Source organism: Caloenas nicobarica, chromosome 13, assembly GCF_036013445.1.
Source record: "Caloenas nicobarica isolate bCalNic1 chromosome 13, bCalNic1.hap1, whole genome shotgun sequence".
In the NCBI taxonomy this organism is placed as follows: domain Eukaryota; kingdom Metazoa; phylum Chordata; class Aves; order Columbiformes; family Columbidae; genus Caloenas; species Caloenas nicobarica.
The window spans coordinates 15214161-15240736 of record NC_088257.1 but is presented as its reverse complement, the minus strand read 5'-3'; the positions used below and the strand labels follow the sequence as shown (position 1 = coordinate 15240736).

Genomic DNA, 26576 nt, shown 5'->3' with positions numbered 1-26576 from the left:
TACTACACAGCATGCCAAAAGCCTACTGCATACGTTTATTTACAAACCTAAATCTCATACTAAATTTCTGCGCAATTTGTTTTTATCATTTCTCCAATGCAGTGATTTCTCTCCTCCTCTCATGCACTTTCTTCATAGGCTAATGAGGATTTTTGTCTTCCAGTAGCCAAGGGGAGCCAGCAAAACAGTTTTGAAACTTTACATATACGGTAGAGACTATACTGCACAACACCATCCATATAGCACAGATCCCCTGAGCCCAGGTGCATCCAGGTGTGAGAGCAGAGCAAAGCAGAGAGTTTGCAGGGGTCAAGGCTGAAGATGCAGAGAGCCTGCATCACCTTTGGGTTTTTCTTAGATTTGAAACCACTTGCATGCCTCTGCAAAATCCCTGTGTTCGAAACTCGGAATTGAAAAGAAAGATTTCTTAGAGCACTTGTCTTAATAACAGATGTGCATATTCAAATTGAAGGGGAAGGAAAAAACAGGCTTGGCTTTGTGGCTAGCATTCCTCTTTATGCCAAAGCCCCGCAAGACCTAAGCAGCCAAGAAAACACATGTCAGAGCAACTTGTTTGCAAAGTGCTTTAAAATTAGTTCTTCATAAAATCCAGTTGGTAATTATTCATTAAAACACATCCGTGAAACATCTGATACCCACAGTGACAGCCAAATGATTTGTTTCAACATCTGAACGTGACCCAACACAAGCAGCACAACGCAGCGATCAGCAATCACAGCACCGGAGCACTTGGAGGTGGTCAGAGCGCCTCAATGTGTTTGAGCACTGGCTAAAAACCAAGGTAACACTGAAGCTCCTCAGCTATTCAAGTTGTTTCAAATAAAGCCATTTCCTGTTCTAAATGAAAACGGTTTTCATTTTGACATGAAAAATTTATAAGTATAAAACACTCTGCTGGAAAAGAAACAATACAACTCCATGCACTGCCTTCTTCACACGTTACAGTGATGTTTCTGTAAGGTTACCTTATTTCATGCGTCATTTGGAATGTTGGATGTGTAGTAACATCATAATTTCTGTAATCTCTGAAGAGTCACTTCCTGCCTTATCTGACATTTACAGTTCATTTTCTATACATTATCAATTTTTTTAATATGACTATCTTCTACTAATTTCCTATTGATCATCGACGCCTGCAACATGTATTTTGTTATTTCTATGTAGCACTACACAGGCCGGAAGAATTTTGCTTGAAAGCAAAATTGCTGTTTCTAGTCTGCTTGCCACTCCACACTGTACTTTTAGCTCTCTTCTAGAGCTGCATTCCCCATGCACATGGCACACAGGCTGCTGCTGGGCAAGTTTACAGTTTGACTGACTAAACCAGGCATTTGGAATATTTGCTAAACAGTAATACTGAGAAGGTTAAATCTCAGCAGGGCTCTCAGACAGGAACTGCATCTTGTTGTCTCAGGTTAATCATGTACCTAATTTGCTGATTATTGACTTGTTCCCACAAAGGATTTTACTTGGCTTGACATATCAGCACTGATCAGTGATGAGCTGTCAAGTGTAGTTGTTCACCGCTTTATAGCTCATGTCCCTAACCTGCAAAAACAAGGATTTTAAATTTCAATTTTAAAATACCTCCTGGTGTCAACCTCAGACTATTCTCATTTATACAAACCATTCTGCTTCTTTCTGTCAGAACAAGGCTTCTTTTCGCTAGCTCTGGTCTGTAACAGCTTGCCTTTCTTTTTCTAAAGGCTTTTCTTTTGCTTTCTTTTTCTCTTGGTAGCAGCTTGGCTGAATTTTGATTGCTGGGCAAAAGTGCCAAGCCATCCTCTGCTGTACCACCCTGTTGACAAGCATCAGGACCCAGCATGAATACGGGAAAGTAATTCTGCAGATTGTATTGGTGGATTTCATTAACTCCAGTTATGGAAGAGGGTTGGAATTGCTTCCTCCAAAGACTGGAAAACAGGTTCTCTGAGGAGAAATTCAGCTCAGTAGGAAACACAACTGATATTTCTCATTATTTAATTTAACAGAAACATCAAGAAATTTATATCCTATCCATGTAATTTGGAGTGAAAGAAAGAGAAACTTTGCCTGATTATAGCCTTCTCAGATGAGAACATCATCATGAAACCTAGAACAAATATATTTTATCACAACGGAATAGAAATTAAAGTTCAGCTAGAATTAAAACAATATTTTGTACTACCAGTTACATCCAACTGGATTTCTTGTAAAAGATACAGGCATACCTCCATCATGTCTTAGTCAATTATAATTAACTTGTATTTATAGCAAACCTTGATGATTGCTAAGGAGCTTTGGTTACCCTAAGCCATTTTCACTTTATGATTTATACTTTTGTCTGTTTTCCTCAACTAAATTGCTGGGTTTTTTTTCATGGTGCAATGACGGGGGAAGTGAAAGCCAAAATTCTGATTTAAATGAGACACGCTCAATGAATTATGTCATTAAGTCATCGCAACAGCTAAAGATCCACAGATATAATTTTGCCCTCAAGACAACACGTTGAAGCATTATAGCCAAATAAAACATTCTTAAGAAAGGCTCTCACCCTGGAACATATTCCGTGGACATCTTTTGTGTTCCACGCATGTCTGGCAACAGCTGAAAATGAGTCAACAGCCCTCTACAACTTCCCCAATTTTCTAGCCTTTGTACGGAGCTTCAGGATGCTGCACGCTAATCTCTGGCTACGGGAAAAGCCAACCACTCGCCCTCCCCTCCTTGGGTTGTGGACTGCTGATCCTTAATTCTTACCAGTTGGATATATCCATTCAATAACTCACAGAACATTTTAAACCAGCATACTACAGAAAGTTGATGGAGTTCGGATAGCCAAAGCTCCTTGTTCACAAATTCACAGAAGTAGCGGTCATAAACCCATGTAAACCTCTTTTCTCCTTTCCTCCCAACTCTGCTTAAAGATATTTGTTCTCAATTCAGACTACAGGCAATAATAAACACCAAGGAACAAGAGGCAATGCAGAACAGTTCTATAAATTTGCCTCTCACATTGGGAAGCAGATCTAAAATTTGTTTAATGTAAGTTTAGTTTTCCTCACAAAATTAATTGGTTCACTGTTTGTACCATGAGTTTGTGCATACACATAGACACAGTTCACTTAGGGTTGATACCTCCTTGCAGGAAATATGTAGCAATGCAATTATGTTAAAGCCTCTGGGCTTTTAGCTTAGATCATGCATTTTAACCATTTATGTAATTGCAGTCAGCTTTGCCAAAGGAAAAAGTAGCAGCAGTTCTTTGCAAATCAGGACGAGGCATCTAGAAATGTTAAATGGGGCTTTCCCAAAAGGCATTATGAAGTTCTACATCATATACTAAGTAAAGCATTTAAGTTTAGGTGATAATTTCTAAATAAAGAACCGATTTTTAGCAGCAAGGATATGCATGAAGGAAGGGGTCTTTTCCAAAAGCTGGTTGCTGTTTCTGCTTCCTTTGCTCTCTAAAGAAGCAAGTTTCTTTCCCTTTAGTATGTGTAACTGCAAATATATTATTTCTCATTAAAGTTCTAATCTAAGTAAATGGGAATAATTTGATTCACATTAATGAGTTTTCAATATAATCATAATAAAAAAAAAATCTCTCTTTAACAGAAATATGGCTATATCTTCTCACAGCAAAGAAAGTAAAAAACACACTGGACAACCTAGAAGGAAAAGATACTTAGGTGTGGTCTCACTAACTTTAAAACCATCTTTATGTACAGCCCTTAGCTCTGTACTACAGAGTCACTGTAAAAATGTGGTGGTGTTACTGAGTTTTCATCCCTGAGGTTGGTCAGAAGTCAAGAAGAATTTGGTTTCCCGACTGCAAGACTAGTCCCATGTCTGAGTGAGAGAGACCTAAATGACGCCCTTGAGGGAAAAGGAGTCAAATTAAAGCTATCAAACACATGGCTGCTGCATTATGTTCTCTAATGCGGCTGGGTAGCAGCGCTGCCAAAGTCTGCTGCACACCCCAGCAAGGCCATTCCAACAGCCTGCGGAGATTAAAACTTCCACAAAGATAGAAAATTATATATTAACACATCTAGCCATGCATGCATTCCAACTGTACGCAGTGCTTTGATACTGTGCGCTTGACCATCATCACTCATCATTTTAGACTGGTGTATCACTGGATAGGTTTAGCCCAGCTGGTGCCACGATTTTATCAGAGATTTAAAACCTTGGGTGACAAACTGCAAGTTACTTTAGAAACCTGAATGGCAAGAACATCATCACTGATTACTTATTTCATCAAAGTACTCTTGAGGTATGTAACAACCTAGATATCTTGATATCAGAGTGTTCAGCCAAATATTACAAATTAAGTAATTCCCAGGATACTGAACAGAATCCCTAAACTTGAGGTCCATAAGCTCCAACGTTAATCTAACACAGATGCTCTGAACTTGTACATTTTGACATTTAAAGCCAACAAATACATTGATAAAGTACCTGGGCATGTGATGGTGGGAGTCCTCTTCTTATATAAACACCAAAAAGCGCATCTTTCCCTAAGGATATGTTGAACTTCAGGAACTGTGGCTGGCTGATATGGATCTGAGACCGCCAAAAAACTCCAGGCGGCACTTCCTGGGTGACCCTGCGGCCAACTTCTGTTTCTCCACTGTCTATGCTGCTATTCCTAGTGACCCATGGTCCTGTAGAACAAAAGCAAATATAAATCAGATGAAATAACTGGTTTTAATACTGTATTTCTATTCATTTAGGATGAACACCTGTAGCAATACCACCTGTTAAATAAAAAACCATTCATTTCTTATTCTGATGCAATTTGGCTGCTGTTTCTATCAGTGTGTAAGAATTTGCCCCCTGTATTTTTTAGTAAGAAGGCTGTGAACATTTTTTGGCGGAGCATCTGCATTCCCCTAATCCTTCCAACCCTTTAATTCTGCAATTGCTCTTTATTGATCAAATATAGTAACAGTAGAGAGACAATTAAGCACACGCAAATCTCCCTGTGCTCTTTTCAGCTGCACCTTCTAGGCAACCAGCGTACAAAAAAAATTATCAGAAAGGTGAACTGGAGGGGTAACTTCAATCTGAATGAACAGACTGCGAATTTTTATTACCCTTGTTTTATATAGTAAAGTAGTGCAACAAACTCCAGGTCATAGAGAAGAGATTTGACAGAAGAAATGAAATGCACAGAAAAGGATTTAGAGGACAGCGTCTGTACTCTAAGATGCATCTTCTCTCTCTTGAAAGAAACTCAGCACAACTCGATGTGCTGCCTTCTAAGTTCTCTCTGCCTGAAGCAGGGACTACCCACAAGTCTTTCTCCCTTGTGCGGTGGTTAGTTAAAATCCATCACTTGATGGTTCTTCAGCATGCATTATTGAAGACAAGGCACAAGACCTTTCTGGTTGAGTGCTCTGGCTTCCAGCCCATGAAATAGCCAACCTTTAAAACATGGTGCAAATCCCCTCTGTTCTCAGCTGAGCAGGACGGTTCTGAGGCTACACATATTTTAAACATGGAGCGCAATATGCGAAGAGTTAGCAGTGCTTTCAAGCTACAGTACATAGCAATGTTCGATTTTGTGTTCCATATTGTCAAACAACATGGTGATAAATCCATTTTAAAATTATTACAACAGATACTATAAAGACTGGAAAACCACAGAAAATGTCTGTTAACAATCACAAAAATTTAAAGGTAACATTAATATAACTATTAATACACACTGGATGGTAGTGACAGTATTTGTAAAAATTGACAGTATTTGTAAAAGGCTCAATGTTTACTTCATTTTTTTTTTCATGGTGTAATGCTATTTTCAAGAAATGGCAAGTTACTTTTGAAATATATTGCAGCACAGTATGACTGTAACAGGATGGTAGAGAATGACATATAACTCCAGCAGGTAAGTACATAACCGCTTTTCTGTCTTGACTATCTTTAATTGAGAGAGTTGCAATAGCAAGGTTTCAATTATAGATTCCAAATTATCTATGTTAGCAGCACTTACACTTGTACATAATGAAACAGATATTATGTTAGCAGTGTTTTGAAATGGTAAAAGAATGCTCAGAATACCAACTGCTATACAGTTTTTGGCAACTTGTTTGTTTCTTCATTTTCTATGCTAATGGGTCTACAATAACATCACAGCAGTAAGAAAAAAAGAAAGTGCTAGAAGCTGCGAAGACAGGAAAAATGGCTGAGAACGTCAAGCAACAGGCCTATAGAGCCGCCCAAGAATATACCAACCAGATTCAAACATTATAATGTTTTAGAAAACATACATGACTTCATTTTTCATGGATTACTGCAACAGAGATGCCTCAAAGTCCCTACCTCAATGAAGTCAGGTGCCATCTCACTAGAATTTAACTTAGATCTTACCTGCAAGCATAAGAAAACCAGGTACAGAGCACATAGAATCACCCGTTGAATGCTATACTGGAACCAGTGGCAGGGCTGAGAGGTCAGCCTAAGACTGAGGGCTCCTTCATCTCCTTTGAGCACAACATTACACTTAGGTACTGAGAAATACGGAAATGAAATGCCAGGTAGATATGACCACTGAACCTCTTTTTGTTAGTCAGTAGGTTTACTTTTTTTAAACTTAGGAAACAAAACATCGTCCTAGCTTTAGATGTGCAATGGCTTTTTCTGCACTAACAGCTTCACTTATAAACTCTGTCTCTAGAGACTCTGAAACTTCTTTTATAGCTCCCTTCAGTCTTCACCTCCTAATGCAGAGAATGTATCTTGCCACCTGACTCACTCCCTCCAGCTATTTTTAGAAGCTTTTCCATTTTGATGGACCACCACAGATCACATTCAAAGAACATCAACTACATTTAAGTGACGTTACAGATGTGACAAACTGACAAATCTGGAAAGAAAGACTAACCCAAACTACTCATACTATTGTGAACAAATAAATCCCAACATCATTATCTCTGCTGTTGGTGACTGTTTTAGAGTTTCATTTGTTTATGCCATGGATACTCGATTTTTTTTTTCTGTGATTTCTTCTCTATAAACATCTACAAAAGAGAGTTTTAAAAGCATAATTCTGCATCTTACCCGGGGGAGCCATTTCAGTCGCTCAGTCAAACATAGTCAAACATATATTTATCAACTAAATAACACTTATTCATTTAAACTGCTGTGTTATTTACCCAGTTGAATTACTATTTTGGCATATACATTTGAAAAGACTGTTTTAGTGCTCAAGTATATTTGCCTTTGAAGCTATCAAACAGGCGATACATGACAACAACGATGTGAACTCCCTCTGCTAACTTGTCAGCAGGCCCCGTCTTTGCGCTGGAGGTGACTTTCAAGGTGGCAGCTGATAGGACATGCCCAGTCAGCCTTTAATTTAACTGATGTCAAGCAGTGTCAGCTATGGAGCAGAACTGTATCTACGCTGAAACCAGGTATACTTGACTGTTTATTACAGGCTACTTTCCTAAATCACTGCTGCAGAAATATCTTTCCTTATCTTTTTATCTAACTTATTTTTCTCTTCCTGTTTGTTATATAGTTAGGGATTTTCACAGATGACTCAGAATTCCAAAGAAATTACACTACAGCTGTGCAAAGGAAACCTTTCAATATAGAAATACATTCTACTGACTTTTTGCCAAGAAAGAATATGCAGGAATTACTATGGTTTTGAATGACATCTTGATTTTTTTCCCTTGGATAAATTTGCTACTCATATGACCAAACAATTCTTAACTGGTCCAGAAAGGAAACTAAAAAAAAGTAGAAAATATTTTTCTATACAAATTTCTTCAGTGGAAAAATCAGTGCTACACACTATTGCCACACTGATCACTTCCTGTGCGAACTCCTGCTTCAAGATCTCTGCTAGTAATATCTAAGTGCCCTAGGACCCAAGTGAAAACAGATTCTTTTTGAAATGTGTACAATAGATCGACAGCTGATGCAAAACAAATTCCCACACCTATAATACAGTAAAAAGCCAGAAAATGAGAAGCTGCTATGACACATCTTGAACTTCAGTTATGCTGAAGATGCTGAGGTACTAATGAGTGCTATTTTGTGAAGTGAGGAGGAAGGAAGCTTCTGAATTTGTATGAGTTTTCAGGAGTCCAGTAAAACAGCTTCTGGAACAAAACCAAAATCTCACATTTGCTGATCAGTATCTCATATTTCTACTGTCATGAAAGGAAAAAAATTCTGCAAAGACAGTGTCTGCTTAAGACCACTGCTCTGGCTCAGCTGCAGTCAAACAATCTAGCCCTGCAGGTGGAATTAAGAAACATCTTAATAACCTGATACACCTAAAAACATAGGCACATCTTCACATTCATGTGGGCATGACTTCACAAGATTGATTGTTTTCAGAATCACAAGCAAATTATAGCTGAAATGAAATTAAGACCTGTTAGTTCATTGCATTTCACCAAGAACAAATACCTAGTGGCATGGATTTCTGCATCGCCATAACAATCATCTCTGATGATTATTATAATATACTTCATCACCTAACTTTAAACACAGCAACTCATACTATCACCACCAACACAATCACCAAAATAAAATTCCTCTTCTGTTCTGTTGAACTTAGTCAAATACTTTGCTTCTGCTAAGACAGCTCTAGAGCCTGGTATATTTTCAGCAGACCACATCTGGAAGCCTTCAGAGCGTCCATATTAACACTTCGGCTTGCTAAAGCATTAATTAAGATCTACATTACATTAGCCACGTAACTACTTAATAAGATTAATCCACTTGGAAAATGAAGGCATGTCTTGATTAAATTGAATGAAGGCAACGGAAGTGACATTTAAAATACATTGATTGTTGTTACATTTTGATCATCTTCTGAAGCATCTGAAAGGAAATAATAGAAATCTGAAGAGTCATGCTTACATTGTTAATGAGGTGTGAGTTTTTCATCTTTTTATCTTTTGCAACATGACAAAGAATTCCCTCCAGTTGTTACTGAGTCCTGATGCCCACGAGCAGGATGAGGGTTCAGCAGGACCGTGGTTGGGGCAAATATTAGCAAATAACAGTTTATGTGTGCAAACCAAAACGTGACTTGGAGCTGCAGCATCTGGCAGAGTCCTCAGCATCATTTGGAGAGAGAAGACAACCTATCCAGCTTCACAATGACTGCTCAGTTCAGCTTTCCAGACCTATTCAAGGCAAATTCCTGCTAGATCAGTACAATTCTGGTGTTCCCCTCTCTCAAGCAAGTAAGAAAGATGGTGTCAAATTTAACTTTCTTCACGTTGTTATTGTCATTATATATACAATGCTGATTTTGAGAACTGGAAACAACTATTTTTCATGATACTTCAAGACTTTACCATTTAATTAACTGTAATTGTGGTTTCAAAATCCACACACTGTGGTAGACTTGGTGACATATCTCATAAACTGAGCATAAACCTGGATCAAGCTGGTTGGTCTGAAGAGACACAAACCCTGGATTACATGCGTATCAGAACACACATTCAAATCTACCTTTTCCAATTGGTCAGTATATTTATGGTAAAAAAAGGTGATTTTTCAGCTCCACAATCCTTGCCCATAATTATCCGCAGTGTCTTTTAAAATGTGGTGTCTAAGATCAGAGACCACAATCTCTTACTGTGTTTTTCAGCTTTATAGAACCTTACTATAGCAAATGATAAAGTTAAAAAATACTAAGTTGATGTGGAATTACTAGGAAATCTGCTAAATTTGTGAGCACACCAAAGACAATATGTCATAAACAACAAAAATCTACACTGAAGCATTATCTACTTGGATTTGCGGCTGGTGTTAGTTTGGATATTTCCACATAACTTGTAGTTTATTTTAGGCGTCCCCTGAAATGATTAAAGTTGACTTTTATAGTATATTCCATCAATTAGAAACAAAATGGCACATAGCCACATATTTCATGGAAATGTGTGTCTAGCTTACTACATAATTTTAAATGTAGAATACATTTTTGGCATAGATTAACAGAATCTAGGCACAGAAAAATCCCGTAAGGTCATGTAATTCAGTCCCCCCCAAATACAGACTTATTACACCAAAATTCTAATGTTATGCTTATACAACTGTAAAAGACAAATTGGCTTCACTCTCAGAAAGTTTTTTTAATGCCATTATTGTCTCATCCCTGTAGCAGTTCCACAATTACGTGGCAGCAGGTTTTTATGCACTATAAAGGAACACTACCTTATCATTTGCATTAAGAAAGGATGTTCTCTCTACTTTTGTCTCTTAATCTAAACCCCTAATTCAGTAGAACTTCTAGAGCCTAAAGGCAAATATATATATATATATAGTGCTTTGTTTACAATCACAGCACAGTGGACTTCACTTGCAGTTTTACAGCAGCACTGAGGATTTTTCTACCCATTTCACTTGCCTGCTCCTTCCCGACATGCCCAGTATCAGTGAGATGTAGTGTGTAATTACGAAGAACCCGCAACTGTGTTAGCCCAACAGTGAATTTTGTTTTCACTGGGAAAGGAAAATGCAGTAATAAACTAATTTACATTCCTCTTAAATTGCACTTTTATTATTTCATACCAGAATTTAGTCTCTTAATAAGGAACAAGCAGATCAAATTGAAATATCTGCTGCCTTTTTTTTCCCCCTTCTAAATTGCCCTACTTTAAAATGCCTTGCTTGCTGAGTAGGCACAGCTTGTGTTTAAGTGGCCGTTCTCAGTCTAGGGGTTAAAGGTTTCTTTGGGAGACCCATGTTTTGAAAAGAATGGCTTCATCCTGAGTTGTGTCAATTATAGAAAGGTCACTCTCCACAGCCAGAGCCCTGAGCCCTGAAATGCGTTGTTGTGTTAAAAGCTGTCAGAGGCTTTCCTCAAAACTGCTGGGATAGCAATATTAACTTGGACATAATAAAAAGAAAGGTGAGGTAGAACAACTTTTCACCCTTGCCTGCTATGAGAATTTGTCTTTTAGACAGTCCTGGTGCTCATCCAAACCTGTCATTCATATTATTCCACTGTGGACGATTACTTGCTTAAACATCGTTCTCCCCCCTTCCCCAAGATTATCAACATTTCAGCAACCTTCTACAAAATGTCAGAAGAAGAAGTAAACTTTTCCAGCCTGCTCTGAGGAAAGCTAACTGCAGAAATTTCAGATGTAACTAGCAGTTGTGTCTCCTTGTCTCCTTCTCCAGCAGGTTACCACTCCCAAAGCAGCTGGCACCTCAGCCTCTTCAAATGGACAGAGCTAATTAGAGTGGGGCTGGGACAAACTGCCAGGATTTGCACTCAGCTGCCCCAGGCAGACGAGCACATTCCAATTCAACAGTCCTGCTGCCCTATATTGCACAGAGATGGCAAGAAAAAGCTGCAGGGGAGGGAATTTGGAAACGTGTTAAACACAGCAGTTGTCTGCTAAGTGACCATAATTGCAGACCTGAGCGCTTCAGGTTCCTGCCTAAAACCATAGGGTCTCTCACCTGTGCACAATCTGGAAGAATTTCAGCAGTGATACAAACATTCTGCCTTCTACTCAGGGATGTGCTGTTCGCCCAGTTTGACCTACAGTCAGTCAGAGATGAAAGCCAAGCCAACAAACCACTGTCTGAAAACCTACAGGTTTTTGCCACCACTATGATGTAGGTTTTCGTGTTAAGGAGGATGCCCAAGTTCGTCCCTCCACGGAAAACACGACGAAGCTGAGGTGCAGCAGTATCATTTATGGAAAACAGAAACAAATCCATGAAATGATCTGGCACGCTAAAGAACCACTCAGCTTCCTTTCCCAGATCTATTTTAACTAATTTTTTTCCAATAAAACCAATGCAAGTATCCTGCGTCAGCATTTCCTTGTAACCCTTGCTTGGGCAATCAGCCAGTTTAATACGAGCCACAGGTCCTGAGAGGAAGATGTTCAGCTCTGAACAGAACTCTTCCACTGACCGATAGCAAGTGCTGTTTCAGTCACTCCATCCCACCTTCAGAGCCCACTAAGGTCCGAGAGGTGCTTTAACTAACCGAAATGTTCTGGTCTGTCTTCTTAACATAATCTTTGTAATAATCAGGGAAAGCCTTATTATGATGTAGCAAAGAAAACACCTGAATCTCACCAGAAAAAAAGTATTCAATTTAAACAATTGAAATCCTTCTTGTGACATTTAATTTCTCTGCATTTTTAATATATCCTTTCTCAGTTTAAGGAAGTATTTCTGTTTCTAGATTTTTCTTCATTCTTCTCATTGCCCCATCTGCCATCCTCCACTGCAGCACAGTTTTTCTTTAGAAGAAGCAGCCATTTGTTGCCTGCATTGCTCATATCACAGGACAGATTATTCACCATGGGTCAAATTATGCTGTCCTCAATGTTTTCCATTAGAATTACAGCTGAGAAAGAAAAAACCCAAGGATTTGCTCCTGTCTGGAAGTCGAAGTTCTTGACTTCTCCCAAGCAGTACAATGAACTTCTCCCCCTAAGTCAATCATTTTCTCTGAGACCTGGGGCTGGTGAGGCCCTGGCACAGGCTGCCCAGAGAAGCTGTGGATGCCCCATCCCTGGAAGTGTTCAAGGGCAGGTTGGATGGGGCTCTGAGCAACCTGGGCTGGTGGGGGTGTCCCTGCCCATGGCAGGGTGGTGGAATGAGATGGTCTTTAAGGTCCCTTCCAACCCAAACCATTCTCTGATTCTATGATCTCTATGTGATACATGGAAACAGGACATATCGTACCTAGTAAAACATACATGTATTTTTTGACTGACCACTTCTTCATTAGTAGATGAAGGAGTGCTGCTTTGTTAGTAGATGAGGTTCTAGAAGTTACATGGTGTTGTGCATAGAGGCAAAGAATAAGAACAGCTGTACACACGCAGCAAACTACCAGCAGCAGAATGCAGAAAACCCCCGCAATGCTAAAAACAGCCTTAAAACAGACTTTGCATATATCTCAATGTATATACAAATATACAGTAACACCTCAGTGTATATACGCTATATGCAGTAGCATCTCAGTGTATACACTCTCTGTGCAGTACCGTCTCAGTGTACATACACTACATACAGTACCATCTCGGTATATATATGCTACATACAGTACCATCTCGGTGTATATACGCTACATACAGTACCATCTCTGTGTACATGCGCTATATCCAGCACCATCTCGGTGTACATGCGCTATATCCAGTACCATCTCGGAGTACATATGCTATATCCAGTACCATCTCGGTGTACATGCGCTATATCCAGCACCATCTCGGTGTATATATGCTATATCCAGCACCACATCGGTATATATACAATACATACAGTACCCTCTCAGTGTATATACGCTATATCCAGTACCATCTCGGTGTATATACGCTACATACAGCACCATCTCGGTGTACATACGCTATATCCAGTACCATCTCGGTGTACATGCACTGTATCCAGCACCATCTCGGTGTATATATGCTATATCCAACACCACATCGGTATATATACAATACATACAGGACCCTCTCAGTGTATATACGCTATATCCAGCACCATCTCGGTGTATATACGCTATATGCAGCACCATCTCGCTGAACATATGCTACATACAGCACTATCTTGGTGTATATACCCTATATCCAGCACCATCTCGGTGTATATACCCTACATCCAGCACCATCTCGGTGTATATACCCTATATCCAGCACCATCCCCGCGTATACACGCTAGATCCAGCACCACCTCGGTGTATACACGCTACATCCAGCACCATCCCGGTGTACGGAGACTATGTACAGCGATCGCCGCCGCGCGGTGCCGCCGCCTCACCTCTGCCGGCAGGTGGCGCTGCCGCGCCGTCCTCCGCGGGCGCTCCGCCGGGCCGCAGCCCGTTGTTGAAGGTGTGTCCGTCCGCCGGCTGCAGCTGCCAGTTCAGCCCCAGGAGGTGCATCGCTGCCGGAGACACAAGGCGGGAGACGTCAATACACCGTGCACAGGAGGGAAAAAAAAACAACCAACAAACTTGGGGGAGAAACTACGGTTCCTTGCAATTAAGCATCGTTTGGAAAACACGGTAAAGCAACTTGTCTCAGAGGATTGTTAATAAGCTAAAAAAAAAAAAAAAAAGGCAACAACAACAACAACAAGAAGCAAGCCCTGGTGATTTCACGTGTATCTGTCTTATTTTTGTTCAGTTGCCAGATCTTCTCAATCACTGAAACACAAAAGGAAAAGTGCTCACAATCCAGAGAGATGAGCGTTTCTTCACTCTGGTATCGCGCAATACCTCGCCGATTCACACGCTACGGGGGGGATGCAAAATGGGAAACAAAGCGCTACTGCAAATACCAGCTCCGAGTTTAAATTATATGTGATAATTTATACGTTGATTATGAAATTAGCTTCAGCCCTATGTATACTAATGACATTGTAGTGCAATTATTTGGTGTTTATTACAACTTATTTAAATCAACAGATTTAACAGCCTCTGGCTTCATTTTGCAGATTAAACTTTCCTGACAGACCCAGGTCTTTGCCAATCCTTTGACCTTTTTCTAATCCAGTGTATGAATCGGCTGCCTGTGCCGCACGGCAGAGCCACGTGCAGCCCGGCCAGGGCAGGTCTCCCTGCCCGCTGATGTCCCCGTGGCCCCTCTGGCCGTCCCTGAGCCGGGGACAGGCCCGTGGGTACGGCGGGTACAGCGTGGGAGAAAGGCCACGGCAGCACCTCCGGGAGTGCAGGAGTTGCAGGCGCTGTGGCGGGGGCTAATTGAGTAAGTCCTGTGCATAATGCATGAGACTTGACAGGTCTGAATCATTCAGCCAGTGGATTTATGTGCATCTTCAGCTTGTATAAACAGCAGCTACCTGAATACATCTCCATACTTTCATCGTATTATCCCTATGGCATCCTCCCCGTATTGAGGAGTGGTGAGGGAGAGAAAAGCCCACAAAGCTGTTTTTATTCCCTTTCTCTCCATTCACCATCAGCGCTCTTCCTGCTTACACAAGGTGTACGTAAAAACCTGCACACCACAGAGAGCAGCGTTTTCACTTATAAACTAAAATGGTGTTTGAGGGGATTCACTGTCAGTTTAGGGGCAGAACGTAAAAATGGTGATGAGCACCCTCATAATTGTTCACCTCTGCAACGTCAGATCCACATAAAATGAGCAGATATTTTGCATGCACTTACGAGCAACTGTGCAAGAGCTGCTGTGGTCACAAATGGACCACCAGTGGCCACACGGCTAAGTGTTCAGAGATTAAACAGTGGGGATAGATAAGGCAAAAGGACTTTATCACAGGACTTGCAGTTTACAGTGCTTGAGACATCACTCAGATAATCTCTGCACACAGGGAATCCATTTGCATGTGACCTATTCATACACATACTCCTGAAACTCGAGAATACAAAACAAAGCACCTCCCAACCCCACAATCCACCAATCCCAACTCCTGGAAACCCCTCAGCACAGAATCTATGCAGAGTTTAGACAAAAGCAGCTAAGAATCAAGATAGCTTTCATACCATCACCTTCCCCCAGACATACCTATGGTACAAGCAGATGTCTAAGGATAGTAACTAAAATCAGGAGACATTTTATGTGAAGAGGACAGTTGCCAGATTTTGCATTTATGCCAAAATTGCAAAATTGAAAACATATTAAAGCATCTGACATTTTAAAAAATAGCAGGTATCAACCTGAAAACGATGTTTTGCTGAGAAACTACTCAAAATTAATTTCTAGGAAGTTAAATTAAATTTCCTGAAAATTTTTTAAAAAATTATGTGGGTCAATGTTTTATTCCATCACAACTTCTTTGTTTTGCCAAAACAAGTGTTTTGAAAGGCTGTTCGGTCCAAGCTCAAGCAACTAATTTTCTTTTCAGTATGGCAAAGAAACTGAAAAATTATTGATAAAGCTCAAAGAACAAGCAAGTCAGTCGCTTATACAGACTCTCCCCATTAAGCCTGCATGGGCCAGCAATGGCCATACGATCTGCAGCCCGGGCTCCAGACGGAGTCCCCTGGCCCACCCCTGCCAGCAGAAACCACAGAAAGATTTGGGGAATTGCAGAGCCTCAGAATTAGACTTTTGTGGTTGGTTGCTCTCAGTGTGTATATTCTCAGTTGCAATTGTGTATTTTTTATTAATCGCAAGTGTAAATACAAATGTAGGTCGCTTGCAGAGATGAAATTCTGCTGCTTCAAGTGTGAACCATTCCTCACAACAAAGAGAGAAGGAAACCATAACTAATAGTCTGTCCAAGAGAATTATAGCTGCTAACTTATAATTACCAGGTAAATTCAAACAAGGAATTAAAAAAGATATACCTGCTTCCAATTATGTCATGATTTTATTAATAAACTCCATTGCTCTGTTTTAATTGTAGATGCACATTAGGTAGGAGCAATTAGATCTTCTTCTAACGGGGCAGGGATGTGCACGTCTGCTATAGTCCCTTACAGAGAAAAGATGCCAATCTCCTGCACAGCTCACGTATCCATTACGTGATCTACAAACTTCCACTAAGACAACTGAAGTCACAAACATGAGGAACGTTCACCTTCTACCATGAATACCTGAAGAAAAGTGTGTCACAGGGGCCTGAGGGGAACGCTGGTGTTTGCATTGCACACAGCAAACTCGCCTGGCAGCCCAGCAGGGAGGACGAGGAGCTGCCGATGCTCTCCTGCTTCACAACGCTAGGAGATGGCAAATTTATACGATTAACCTTTTGTTCTGTTAATCAAACAAAAAATGCCTCCAGCAAAGGAATAAGTAGAAGCCCGCTTAATTAGAAATACAGAGATTCACTCAGAAGTTGAGTGCATGTGTGTCAGAAGAGAAATTTGGGCTAGTGCATTTGTGCTTGTTTCCTTTTTTTTTTTTTTTTTTTTTTTTTTTACTTTTCTTTGAAACGAAAACTAAATAATCTGTGATGCTGTGGCTTTGCCTTCTTCCCCAAAGACACACTTTCATCAGCTATTACAGTACTGGCCACATTTTCTCCAAAGGATATTCACTAGACAGCTGATTTGGGATGCTCAGCTGAATCCAAAACTGATCATCATCAACATGAGCGCTGATTTTCCAAACCGGCCCACTTACTTGAACACATTTCCAGAGCTCTACATTTGGTTTATAGATTAAGCTTCAGGGACAAACACATCCCTGAAGATTTAAAACACAAAAAAGTGCCATTTTATCTGCTATATGTATGGTGTGTTCATAAATTATATTTTACAGAGCACTTACGTTTTGTAGGTTTGATTGGTTTTTTCCCCCTCCACATTTAAGCATATTTTTCAAGTTCTTATCTCTAATACCTATTTTTTAAATGTTGAGCTTGTCAGAGTTTATTTGGTTCATTTAACACCAACATCTAGTAACTCAGGATAGTGAATTGTGTATTTATATTCTCGAAAAATGAGAATGTAAAGCAAATAAATTCTAAAGTAAAACCTTTGGGGTTTAGGTAAAAAGTAATAATCAAGCTCTCACTCCCACCCCAGTACACACACAAACACAGAGCAAAAGTGCCTGGCAGCTAAACCTGTGTGCCCGTCCAGAACAAAGAGAACTAGTTCATCACTCCAGGTGGTAGAGCTGTCAAGGATCAATTTAAGACTTACATAAGATAGAGGCAGTTATTGTGACTCACACATTATTTTAAAAAATCCCAAAAGGTATACAAATCCACAGACGCAAAAATGACAAAACTTACAAGCAAAATTTTCTGGAATGTTCTCTAAGACTCAGTAGCGTCCTCACACTCGTTCAGTCTTCTCTCGTTCTGGCCCTAAACCCCACACTTGCTCCGTTTAGAGCTTAGTCTAACAGACAATGGTTTCCAGGCTCCAAAAGCTCTGTCCTTCCTTTGTACTCTCCTGTCACTCTTGACCATGTATTTTTAAAATGAGAGACCTTTGGTGGCTTCATTTACTAGAGATCTCCCTGTACTAGAACTCAGCGTCTGCCAATAGACAGGTTTTGCACTTAGCCCTTTATGCTATTCCTTCTAAAAGGGCGAAATATGCAGATCCGTGATTTCCCATTTCCCCATTCCTGCGGCATCTTCCCAGCTGAGGTCTAGAAGACATGCACCACTTGCTTGTTAGAAAATTCAGTATTCCCTAAGTGACTCAAAAAGACGGGAAGATTACAAAGTGAACAGAATTCAGAATGTTTCCATATATTAATTTTCCAAGTTGTCATGCTTACTAAACCCTAAATTATTGTCATCCAAAATGACCTCATCAAACTGTGAGCTCACTTTGTCAGGGTGTATCTGGTCATATTATTTTGTTTACCTCTAGCAGGCCAGCCTCTTTTCATCTGAAAAAGAAATTGGTCCATTATATCATGAACAACAGTAGTAAATCAACACTAAAAGCACATTTGCTATACGTAGGCTGTTATAGGGAAGTGGAAAGACTAAAAGTTTGTTCCGTCCACGCGAGGTAAACAATGATGTAACTCTTGTTATTCCAGTGTACATACTTAGTCTTGAGCAGCTCAGTGTGATTTCCAAATCAGGCCTAATAAGACACAAACATGATGAAACAAAAGGTACCTAATAAATCTTAGCAGCAGGTAATTTCATAGTATATGTATTCAAACAACTATCTGCAAAGCTATTTTTTCTTTCATATGGTCTGTATATTGTTTTGATGCACCACAATATTTGTATGATGCGAAAGAAGTTTTACACTTCTAGGTGCAGATAGGTAACCCAGAAAACTTAAATAAACATATCCCCAAAAATTTAAAAATAAACATTATTACATACATACTTTGTATTAAATGTTATTCAGCTGAAACTCATGGTTCTTTACTAGTTACTACTTCTTCATCATGCAACAGAACTCCAGGAATATCAGAAATCGATCTTAGTGATCTCAACTATTATTCACAAAATAACAGTTCCTTAAAAGACTACACACATAGTAGTTTAATGTTCTATTACTATTCCTCTGGAGAAACTGGTTCGAGTTCAACCCAAGTCACAAGTGAAACACGTGTGTTAGCCTGTTCCCCGGCGATTACTCGCCCCCGTTACCGAATGAACGCACAATTCATCATGCCTGACAACCTCTCCTCCTGAGATGCCCAGACAGGAACAGCAGGGCTGAGGGCAGAGCAGAACGATGGAGGAACTGCATGGGAGAAACCTTCATGGTACCTCGAAACACAACATCTGGTTCCAGCTGGTGCTTTCAGGTCTCCATCTGAGAAGCATGGATTACTGGATAGCTACAAGAAGAAAAATAAGAAGCCTCCCCTGGCTCCTCTCACACCTGAAGAGGTTACAAGACAGTTCCAAACACACAGACAATCAGAATTTGCTGAACTAAATCTCAGCTGAGATCCATATTTTGCTAATGTGTCTTACAAGTAACAGAAACTGAACACAAGAGGACAGCTCGGCTTTGTCGGATTGGCAATTCTGCAAGTGTTATTGATGTACGAGGTATCTCATCATCGTGGACAATCAGTGAAAGTCCTCTCCCACAAAATTTGGACTTGGCAACAAATACGCCTGACGAAGTCAGATTTCAGTAAGTCGTAGATGTTTTACAGAGGCCAACACCATCCTTTGCTCGATAATTTTGTTGGCCAGCCTTCAGCCGCATTTGCAGCAGGAGGAATACAAGCACTGCCAGTATGCAGCTAAAACGGAATACGTGACTCCTCGTATTAAAAGGTGGCTGAAGAGTTGTCTCAAAGAAAGCTGCTCCCTCCAAGGATCTGGACTCACAATTACACTAATGCCCTTTCATATTCTGTTACTAGCAGAAAGGTACAGTGTCTCCAGGAAGTTCTAATCTCTGATTCTTCCAGTTTATCATGTATTAAAGTGCTCAGAAAATCATTACCAAAGAATATGAGTATTTGCTGCTTACAAGAAGCAGTCTTAAAAGTAACAATATGAACAAGTAGCACCTTTCCTTTTTAGAGAAATGATGTCTCTCCTAAACTTCAGGACTAACTGCCAGAACTTTCTATTCCTCCTTGAATAGCTGGTGTGACTGTGACGAGGATGCCAGAGTCATCCTGAGGTTACCCAAGAGATCTCAGAAAAATCCATCACATTCCCAGGACTTTTTCTAAGAGCAAAGCAAAAGCCACACGGCTTGCTGGGTGGAAGTCTGCCATTTTTTATATATTATCTACTGGAAAGTTTAAAGTAGCTTTTCCAAAAATCCAAACCCATCATATATGATGTGATAGAATTCCAAATGGACACCAGGCTGTGCAGGGTGGCAGCAGAGTCTGCTGCTGATAGGGCATTATTCAAGAAGAGGGCTGAGAACTACATAGGGACGTAACGCAACCGAGCGTCTGCGCCCTAAAACGGCAGACAAAATTCAAACTGGTTAAGACAAAATAATATATGGTGGAGAGGAGTAATCTTAACTGCACATATCAAATGATGAGTTCTGAGCTATTATCAAACCGAAGGGAAATTTTGGGCTAGATGATAAAGTTCTCTGAAAATTTCAAGGAGGTCAAACACTGAATCATTAGGGGAAGAGTGAACAAAGCAGAGAATATTGTTATGCCACCTCCTCTCATCTCCAAAAAGACTAGAAGACTAGGTTCAGTAGGGAGAAGCATATATACATTTCACCTGTTTGTACAAGACAACCACTTTTGGATGCTGGAGATAAGTTAATGGGTTATTTGACTTATCTGACCCAACACAGCTGTTCCTACATGTAGACAACACACCTTAGTGTACCCAAGATGTTACCTATCTACAAGTTTATACTCTTATTAACTGTGCCCAAGTTCTTCAATAGTTTTACTTAAAATAACAGCAAGGACAGCTTCCTTTAAATTTCTGAAGAGAAACATGGGGTGCCTTTTCTGATTGCATGAGGAAAGCCCTGAAGACTGATTACCCAGCAAATTTATGAAGCACTATCAGGCTCTGGGTTCTGCCAGCCTTATCGCAGCTGCAGAGAGAATACAGTTCTGGGCTTCTCTAACGCAAGGGTGAGCCTGCAAACACACCCACAGTAAAACTCCAATCTCAGCACCTCACTGTCTGGGCCATAAGCCGAGGCAACCAGAGGCAGACCCTCCCCTTGGCTGGCTGAGGGGGGAGCACTGTGCTTCCCACCATGGCAGAAATGTCACGCGTGTGCAATTGCTCACCAGGGAGACACAGCAGAGGTTGTGCCTTTTGGAAAACACAATGCAAAGAAATCTTTAGGCATAATTTCACCCTCAGCATGTAAACTCTTTTAGACAATAAAGTGTTTATAACAGGGCTTCTGCTTTAGAGCATCCAGCCCAACAAGCATTTTATAGAAATACCAACAAGGACCCATGAATGAGTGTATTGTTATAATTAGCAGCAAAACTTCTGCTGAGAATTATTAATTGCTTTCTTTTGAATAATTGTTATTCAAGATGAAAAAGGAGATGGAATGAGGGCTGTAAGATGGTTCCTTGTCACTGTGTTCCTGTTGAAGAAATAGGGGGACCCAAAAAAAAAAATTTTTTTTTTTTTTTTGTAATTAGTCACGCACCCCCTCCAAGCTGATTTCTTTCCCTGTGCACGTCAATAAACCGAATGGAATGAATTTTCAAAGCATTGCATGGCAGATAAGCACACAAATCACATTACTACTAATGGGATTTGTGGGTATATCTTTCATGCTGTGCTTTGAAAGTTCATTCCTCTATGTCAAACTTCAGTCTTTCTACTTTCAAAATACTTGAAAAGCTTACACACCCTTGCAGTTACTTTGGGGGTGCAGAAAGCTGGAGGATGTGAAGACCTGGCTCCTGATTCCAAGGATAACAAGGGGCAAGCAGAGCTCCAGCCTGCAGGAACAAGAGGTGTACCTGGGGTAGGGGACGGAAAGAATTCCTCCTTTAGACTTTGACTTTTCTTGCTTCAGTCCTATTTAATATTTTGATTTTGTGCCACTCAGAGCAATCTTTTTGTCACAAGAAGGGTAGCATTGCATGCTACATTCAGAATCTGGAATCTCATGACAAAGACCTTAAAAGCGAAGCAGAACACAGCGCATTATTCATTTCTTCTCATGACAGGCCTTGGATTGTACAGAGTGTAGAAAACGAGCACAAGATTCATCAGCTCCTTAGACCGTAGAAAATGAACTCACTTCTTGAGGCAATTCTCAGAGTCGAGGCTGCAATCTTTCTAGTCTTGCTTCTGAACTAGGTGGTTGCAACTAATAAGAAAAGTGTTGATATTTTTATCTACCTAAGACAGCATCTTTTGGCCTGAAAAGTCACATTCTATAATATATGCTTTACCAGCCTTGCCAAAATGCTGCCACTTCTGAAATAGGCTTAGAATAGCAGAAAGGGATGCTCTTGACTAAAACACAATGGAAAATCTCTTTTTCTTGGAGCAATTGTGAGCGTTTAATGTTCATGCAAAGCAAATTGAATTCCGTTTTAATTTCATACCTTAAAGCCACCATTATCATGAACAAAGTAGCCAGCTTGTCTTTATTCTGTTTCCAAGAGAAGGACCTAGCTGAGACTTGAAACTGGAGTTTCAAGGAATATAGACACAAATATGCTCTCTTAAATCACTGACGCCTGAGCTTACGAGAATTAGAATAACTGCTTTACTTTTAATACTCATTGTAACCCTAAGGGATATAATGTCAAACATTTATTCGCCTACGTTCATCTTCTGAAACTGCAACTGCCCTAATCTCTACAAACATGCAGAACAAAATGTTCATGATCTAACAGTTCCAAAGCATTCAGACCTTGACTCAACCTCTGATTGTTGGCCATATTGATAAGAAAATAGTTTTCACCTTTATTACTCCTTTGCATACACTAAATGAAGTGGAACTGCATGATTATGAATGGCCAAATTTCTGTCCAGAGTGCAAAAAAGTATAATTTCTAATCACAGAGTATATTCTTCTCTTAATAGAAATTATAAAGAATAGTTTAATTTAATCACCTGACCGTAAAATCTTGCATGAATTATAAACTTTAAGGTTTTACTCTCTACATGAAGTAATTATTGGAGTTAAAAGTTCATTACAAAGAGGAAATAAATCCAAAGATTAAAAGTAAATATGATTTCTTCTCCCAAAGCTTCTCATTCATTTTCGACACTATAAACTGTTTATACTTTTTGCTTTACACTTCAGAAAGTATATATAAACATAGCCTAAATGCTATTAATAGAATGATATTGAGATAAAGGTACAGATTTCTACTAACCATTTCCCATAATGGGTATAGGATAGCTGGGATATACTATATTTTTAATCTTATACCTGTCTTTTTCTTGGCAGGTTTCCAAGTCTGAAGTTTGCTTATTTTGCCTTCACAGGAAAAACATGCTTTTCTAAGAAAGCAGAGACCAAAACCTTGCCCTCCTGCATCTGTGCCTTCTCATCTTCCCATCTAGAACGCTAGAGGCGGTACGGCAGTGCAAGCTGCAAGTGAGAACATGATTTCAGTGGGATCACACCAATATGGAGGGACGTTAGAAAACACAGAAACCATTGAAGGGTTTATATGGTGCCAGGATTTCACTTTGGGATTAGATTTGCACGGAGAGTGAGTGTGTGTGTGTTCACATACAGTTATCAGTTGCATCACCAAAACGTCCTGTTATACAATTTCATCAGCCGTTTCATCACCCGATCTAGGAATGAAGAAAAGCTTGCACGTGCAATTTAAGTCCCGAGAAACATTGTGATAGCACACCCGTCTGCATAAGTCCAATTCGAGCACTGTGCACCACGCACCATGGAAGACAAGTATGCTTAATTTGGATATCTTCATTCTAATTCATCCAAGGAACACCATCATAATAGACACTTAATTAAATATTAATACTTGTATTACTTTTCTGTATCTGTTTTGTCTTAAATTGCCTTTTATAACGTGGGTTTTTAAGACTAGCTCAATTTGATCTTGTGATATAACAAAATTCACCGCAGAGATAGTAGAAATTGCTGTTACAGATGGAGCTGCTGCTCTCCGCAACAGAAAAAAGAAGCCAGCTTCTCATACAGGGCATCCGATATCTGATCGTTTGAATGCAGCTCTCCATCTCCCACATAAAATGGTGCAGAAGGCAAGTCGGCTGGCTGAGGTCAGCAATGCACAGTGTCCGTCCCCGGTCAGTCCAGAGCTGTTCGAGATCAGGGCCCATTGAAATCAAGGTCAAAATTGTCACTGACTGCAGCGGAGACACCTTCACTTCGGAACTCCTCTATATATTTTAAGTATTCGAGACCGCAAATATCATCGCAATGCCTGACAAAATACCGTTTTCTACAGGCAATAGTAATGCAGCCCATAAAAAACTTTATCGTTCAAAGTCAACAGTTTAAATTGCAGGGTGAATTGGACGTGAGTGATAATGCATTAGCGTAGGCATCACTGTATACAATTAACTAATACATCATAGAATAAAATATGAGCTAAATTACCCTCAAAAACCTTTGGCTTCAATTACATGCGCTTTGTAAAGCATAACAGTTATGTTAAATGATTAATAAAATAAATTTTAACATACGTAGCAATATTATCTAATAATATCAATAAAATCACTGGGAATTATCCTTCAAAGAGAAGACAACTTATACTACAAGGGGCAAAAAGCAATATATATATACTGCACGTTAATACTTCATAGCTAATGTTTCTTTCATGTCTGTACGACCCAGCTGGCCAACAACCAAACCAGGGTTACATATCTTTTTTCTTTAATAGATGAAACAGTAAATACTATACCAAAAACAAACAAACCAACCCCAAACCAACACCCAACCAACAAAATCCCAAACTATATTGAAAATACATGTAGCATTTCAGGCTCACTCTTCGCTACTGAATTTATTTTCCTTTTTTTTTTCTCCTTTCAAGAATTTGCTTCATCTTGGAAGCAGGTATCAAAGCTTCTCTTGACAACTTAAAAGAAAAATGACTAGAAACTCCACGGTGTCACTGTATCTGACAAGTTTCTGCAATGTATTTACCTCCTTCTTTCACAACATTACTAACATTAAGTACCCAGGAAGTGCTACAGCTGAGATTTTTTTCCCATCCATTTCAATTTGAAAAAGATGTATTTGATTTTATGGTCTAATAGAGAAAATCTGTTTCTGTCTACTGGAATTGGCTGTCCATACTAATTAGTGAGAAATAAAATCCACACAACCTTTATATTGCTAGCACATGAATAGAAATTAAAATGAAGACACTAGCAAACCTATTAATAAGTCTTTATGAATCTCACCTTCTAGGACAGGTTTAAAAAAAAAAATCCTGTGATAACACCTACAGAGTTATTTCACCAATTTTTCCATTTAAATGTGATTTTGACAATTTAATGACTGCATTCTTTCAAAAATAACAATGGCATTATATGGCTGTCATGTATACGTGACTCAGGATTGCTATCACTTCATAAAATTATTTCAGAAATCTGTTCACATCCCATGTTCTTGCAGAGTCTACATAAACTCCAGCTCTTGCTTCATTCTTGAAGAGTATTTTAACATTTGCATTCACGTCCCGAGAGGTAAATTTTCAGTTCAGATGCAGGATTAACAAATTTCCATCCCTATACTGCATTGTGGAATTTTATGCAAACGCAGTTCTCTTTTTATAGAGAACCACAGGCCTTTGCGACAAAACCGTCTCTGGGGCATTGCATTGTTTGCACTTAGGCTGCAGAAAGCACCATGAAAAAAGCCTGCTTTCACGCTGTGCTTCCTAAAATGCGATATTACCCAATGCAATAAGTAACGAAGCTGAAATGATCCGATATTGTTCGGAACAATGTAGCTGACTGCACGGCACCAGCGAGGTCTGAGGAGGGAGCGTGTTCTGCTCTGCTGTGTATTTCTGAGTCAGACCTATGAAGTTCTTTGAACCTTTACTAAACCAATTTTGTATTTGAAATATTTTGAGAACTTATCTTCTCTGTTTTAGCGAGGCAGACACAACGCACTCGCTGGCTCCTGTCAGGGAACAATGGGAGGGACGGAGCGCGCGGTGGCTGAGCACTCATTGAAAAAACCAGGGGATGCTGCAATAATTGTCCTGAGAGGCTAGAAAGGAAACAAGACTCTGTGCTGACAGCTTAGCTCAGCGTGAACTCTTATTTTTCACATGGAGCTAATTAAAAACTGAAATTAGTTAAATATGGAAATGACACTTGCAAGCACTTTAGCTGAATTCTGGCAAAATCCCTCTAGAGTGCTGCGACACTACCTGCTGCTTCAAAACTCCCCAACTGGATTTCACAGTTAAAAGGCTGAGCAAAGGGAAAGTTATTACAGAGATTTCCAATTCAAAATGTGTCTGTAAAACTCTAAATTAAATTTCATGGTAGCCCTTTCAGTAACTAGAGACATACTGTGCACTTCAACGATATGGTGCTCAAATAACGTCCCTGCATGTACTCTCTGATTATGTCACCTTTAGGCACTGTGCTGGTTGTGCCAGAACTGTGAAGCTCACAAGGACACCGGCACTACAATGCTACAAAGAAAAGCCATGTACTGCTACAGGAGGAGTTATCTGGAAAGCATGGACACACAGCGCAGAAAGGAATTACTTCCACAGTTTAATAGCACAAATCTCAGAAGATCA

General features: G+C 39.8%; 1 protein-coding gene across 6 annotated transcripts in view; it reads right to left on the bottom strand.

The window, feature by feature from the left end:
- The window catches only part of TENM2 (teneurin transmembrane protein 2), a 501281-nt gene that overhangs the window by 106074 nt on the left and 368631 nt on the right, over positions 1 to 26576 (bottom strand). For 5 of the 6 annotated variants that reach the window (XM_065644312.1, XM_065644313.1, XM_065644314.1 and 2 more), the window contains 2 exons: positions 13774 to 13896; positions 4465 to 4670 (listed from right to left, as the gene is read on the bottom strand). In XM_065644312.1, the coding sequence (XP_065500384.1) occupies positions 4465 to 4670; positions 13774 to 13896 (329 nt within the window). The remainder of the gene's footprint in view (positions 1 to 4464; positions 4671 to 13773; positions 13897 to 26576) is intronic. The other variant, XM_065644317.1, reaches the window with a different exon arrangement.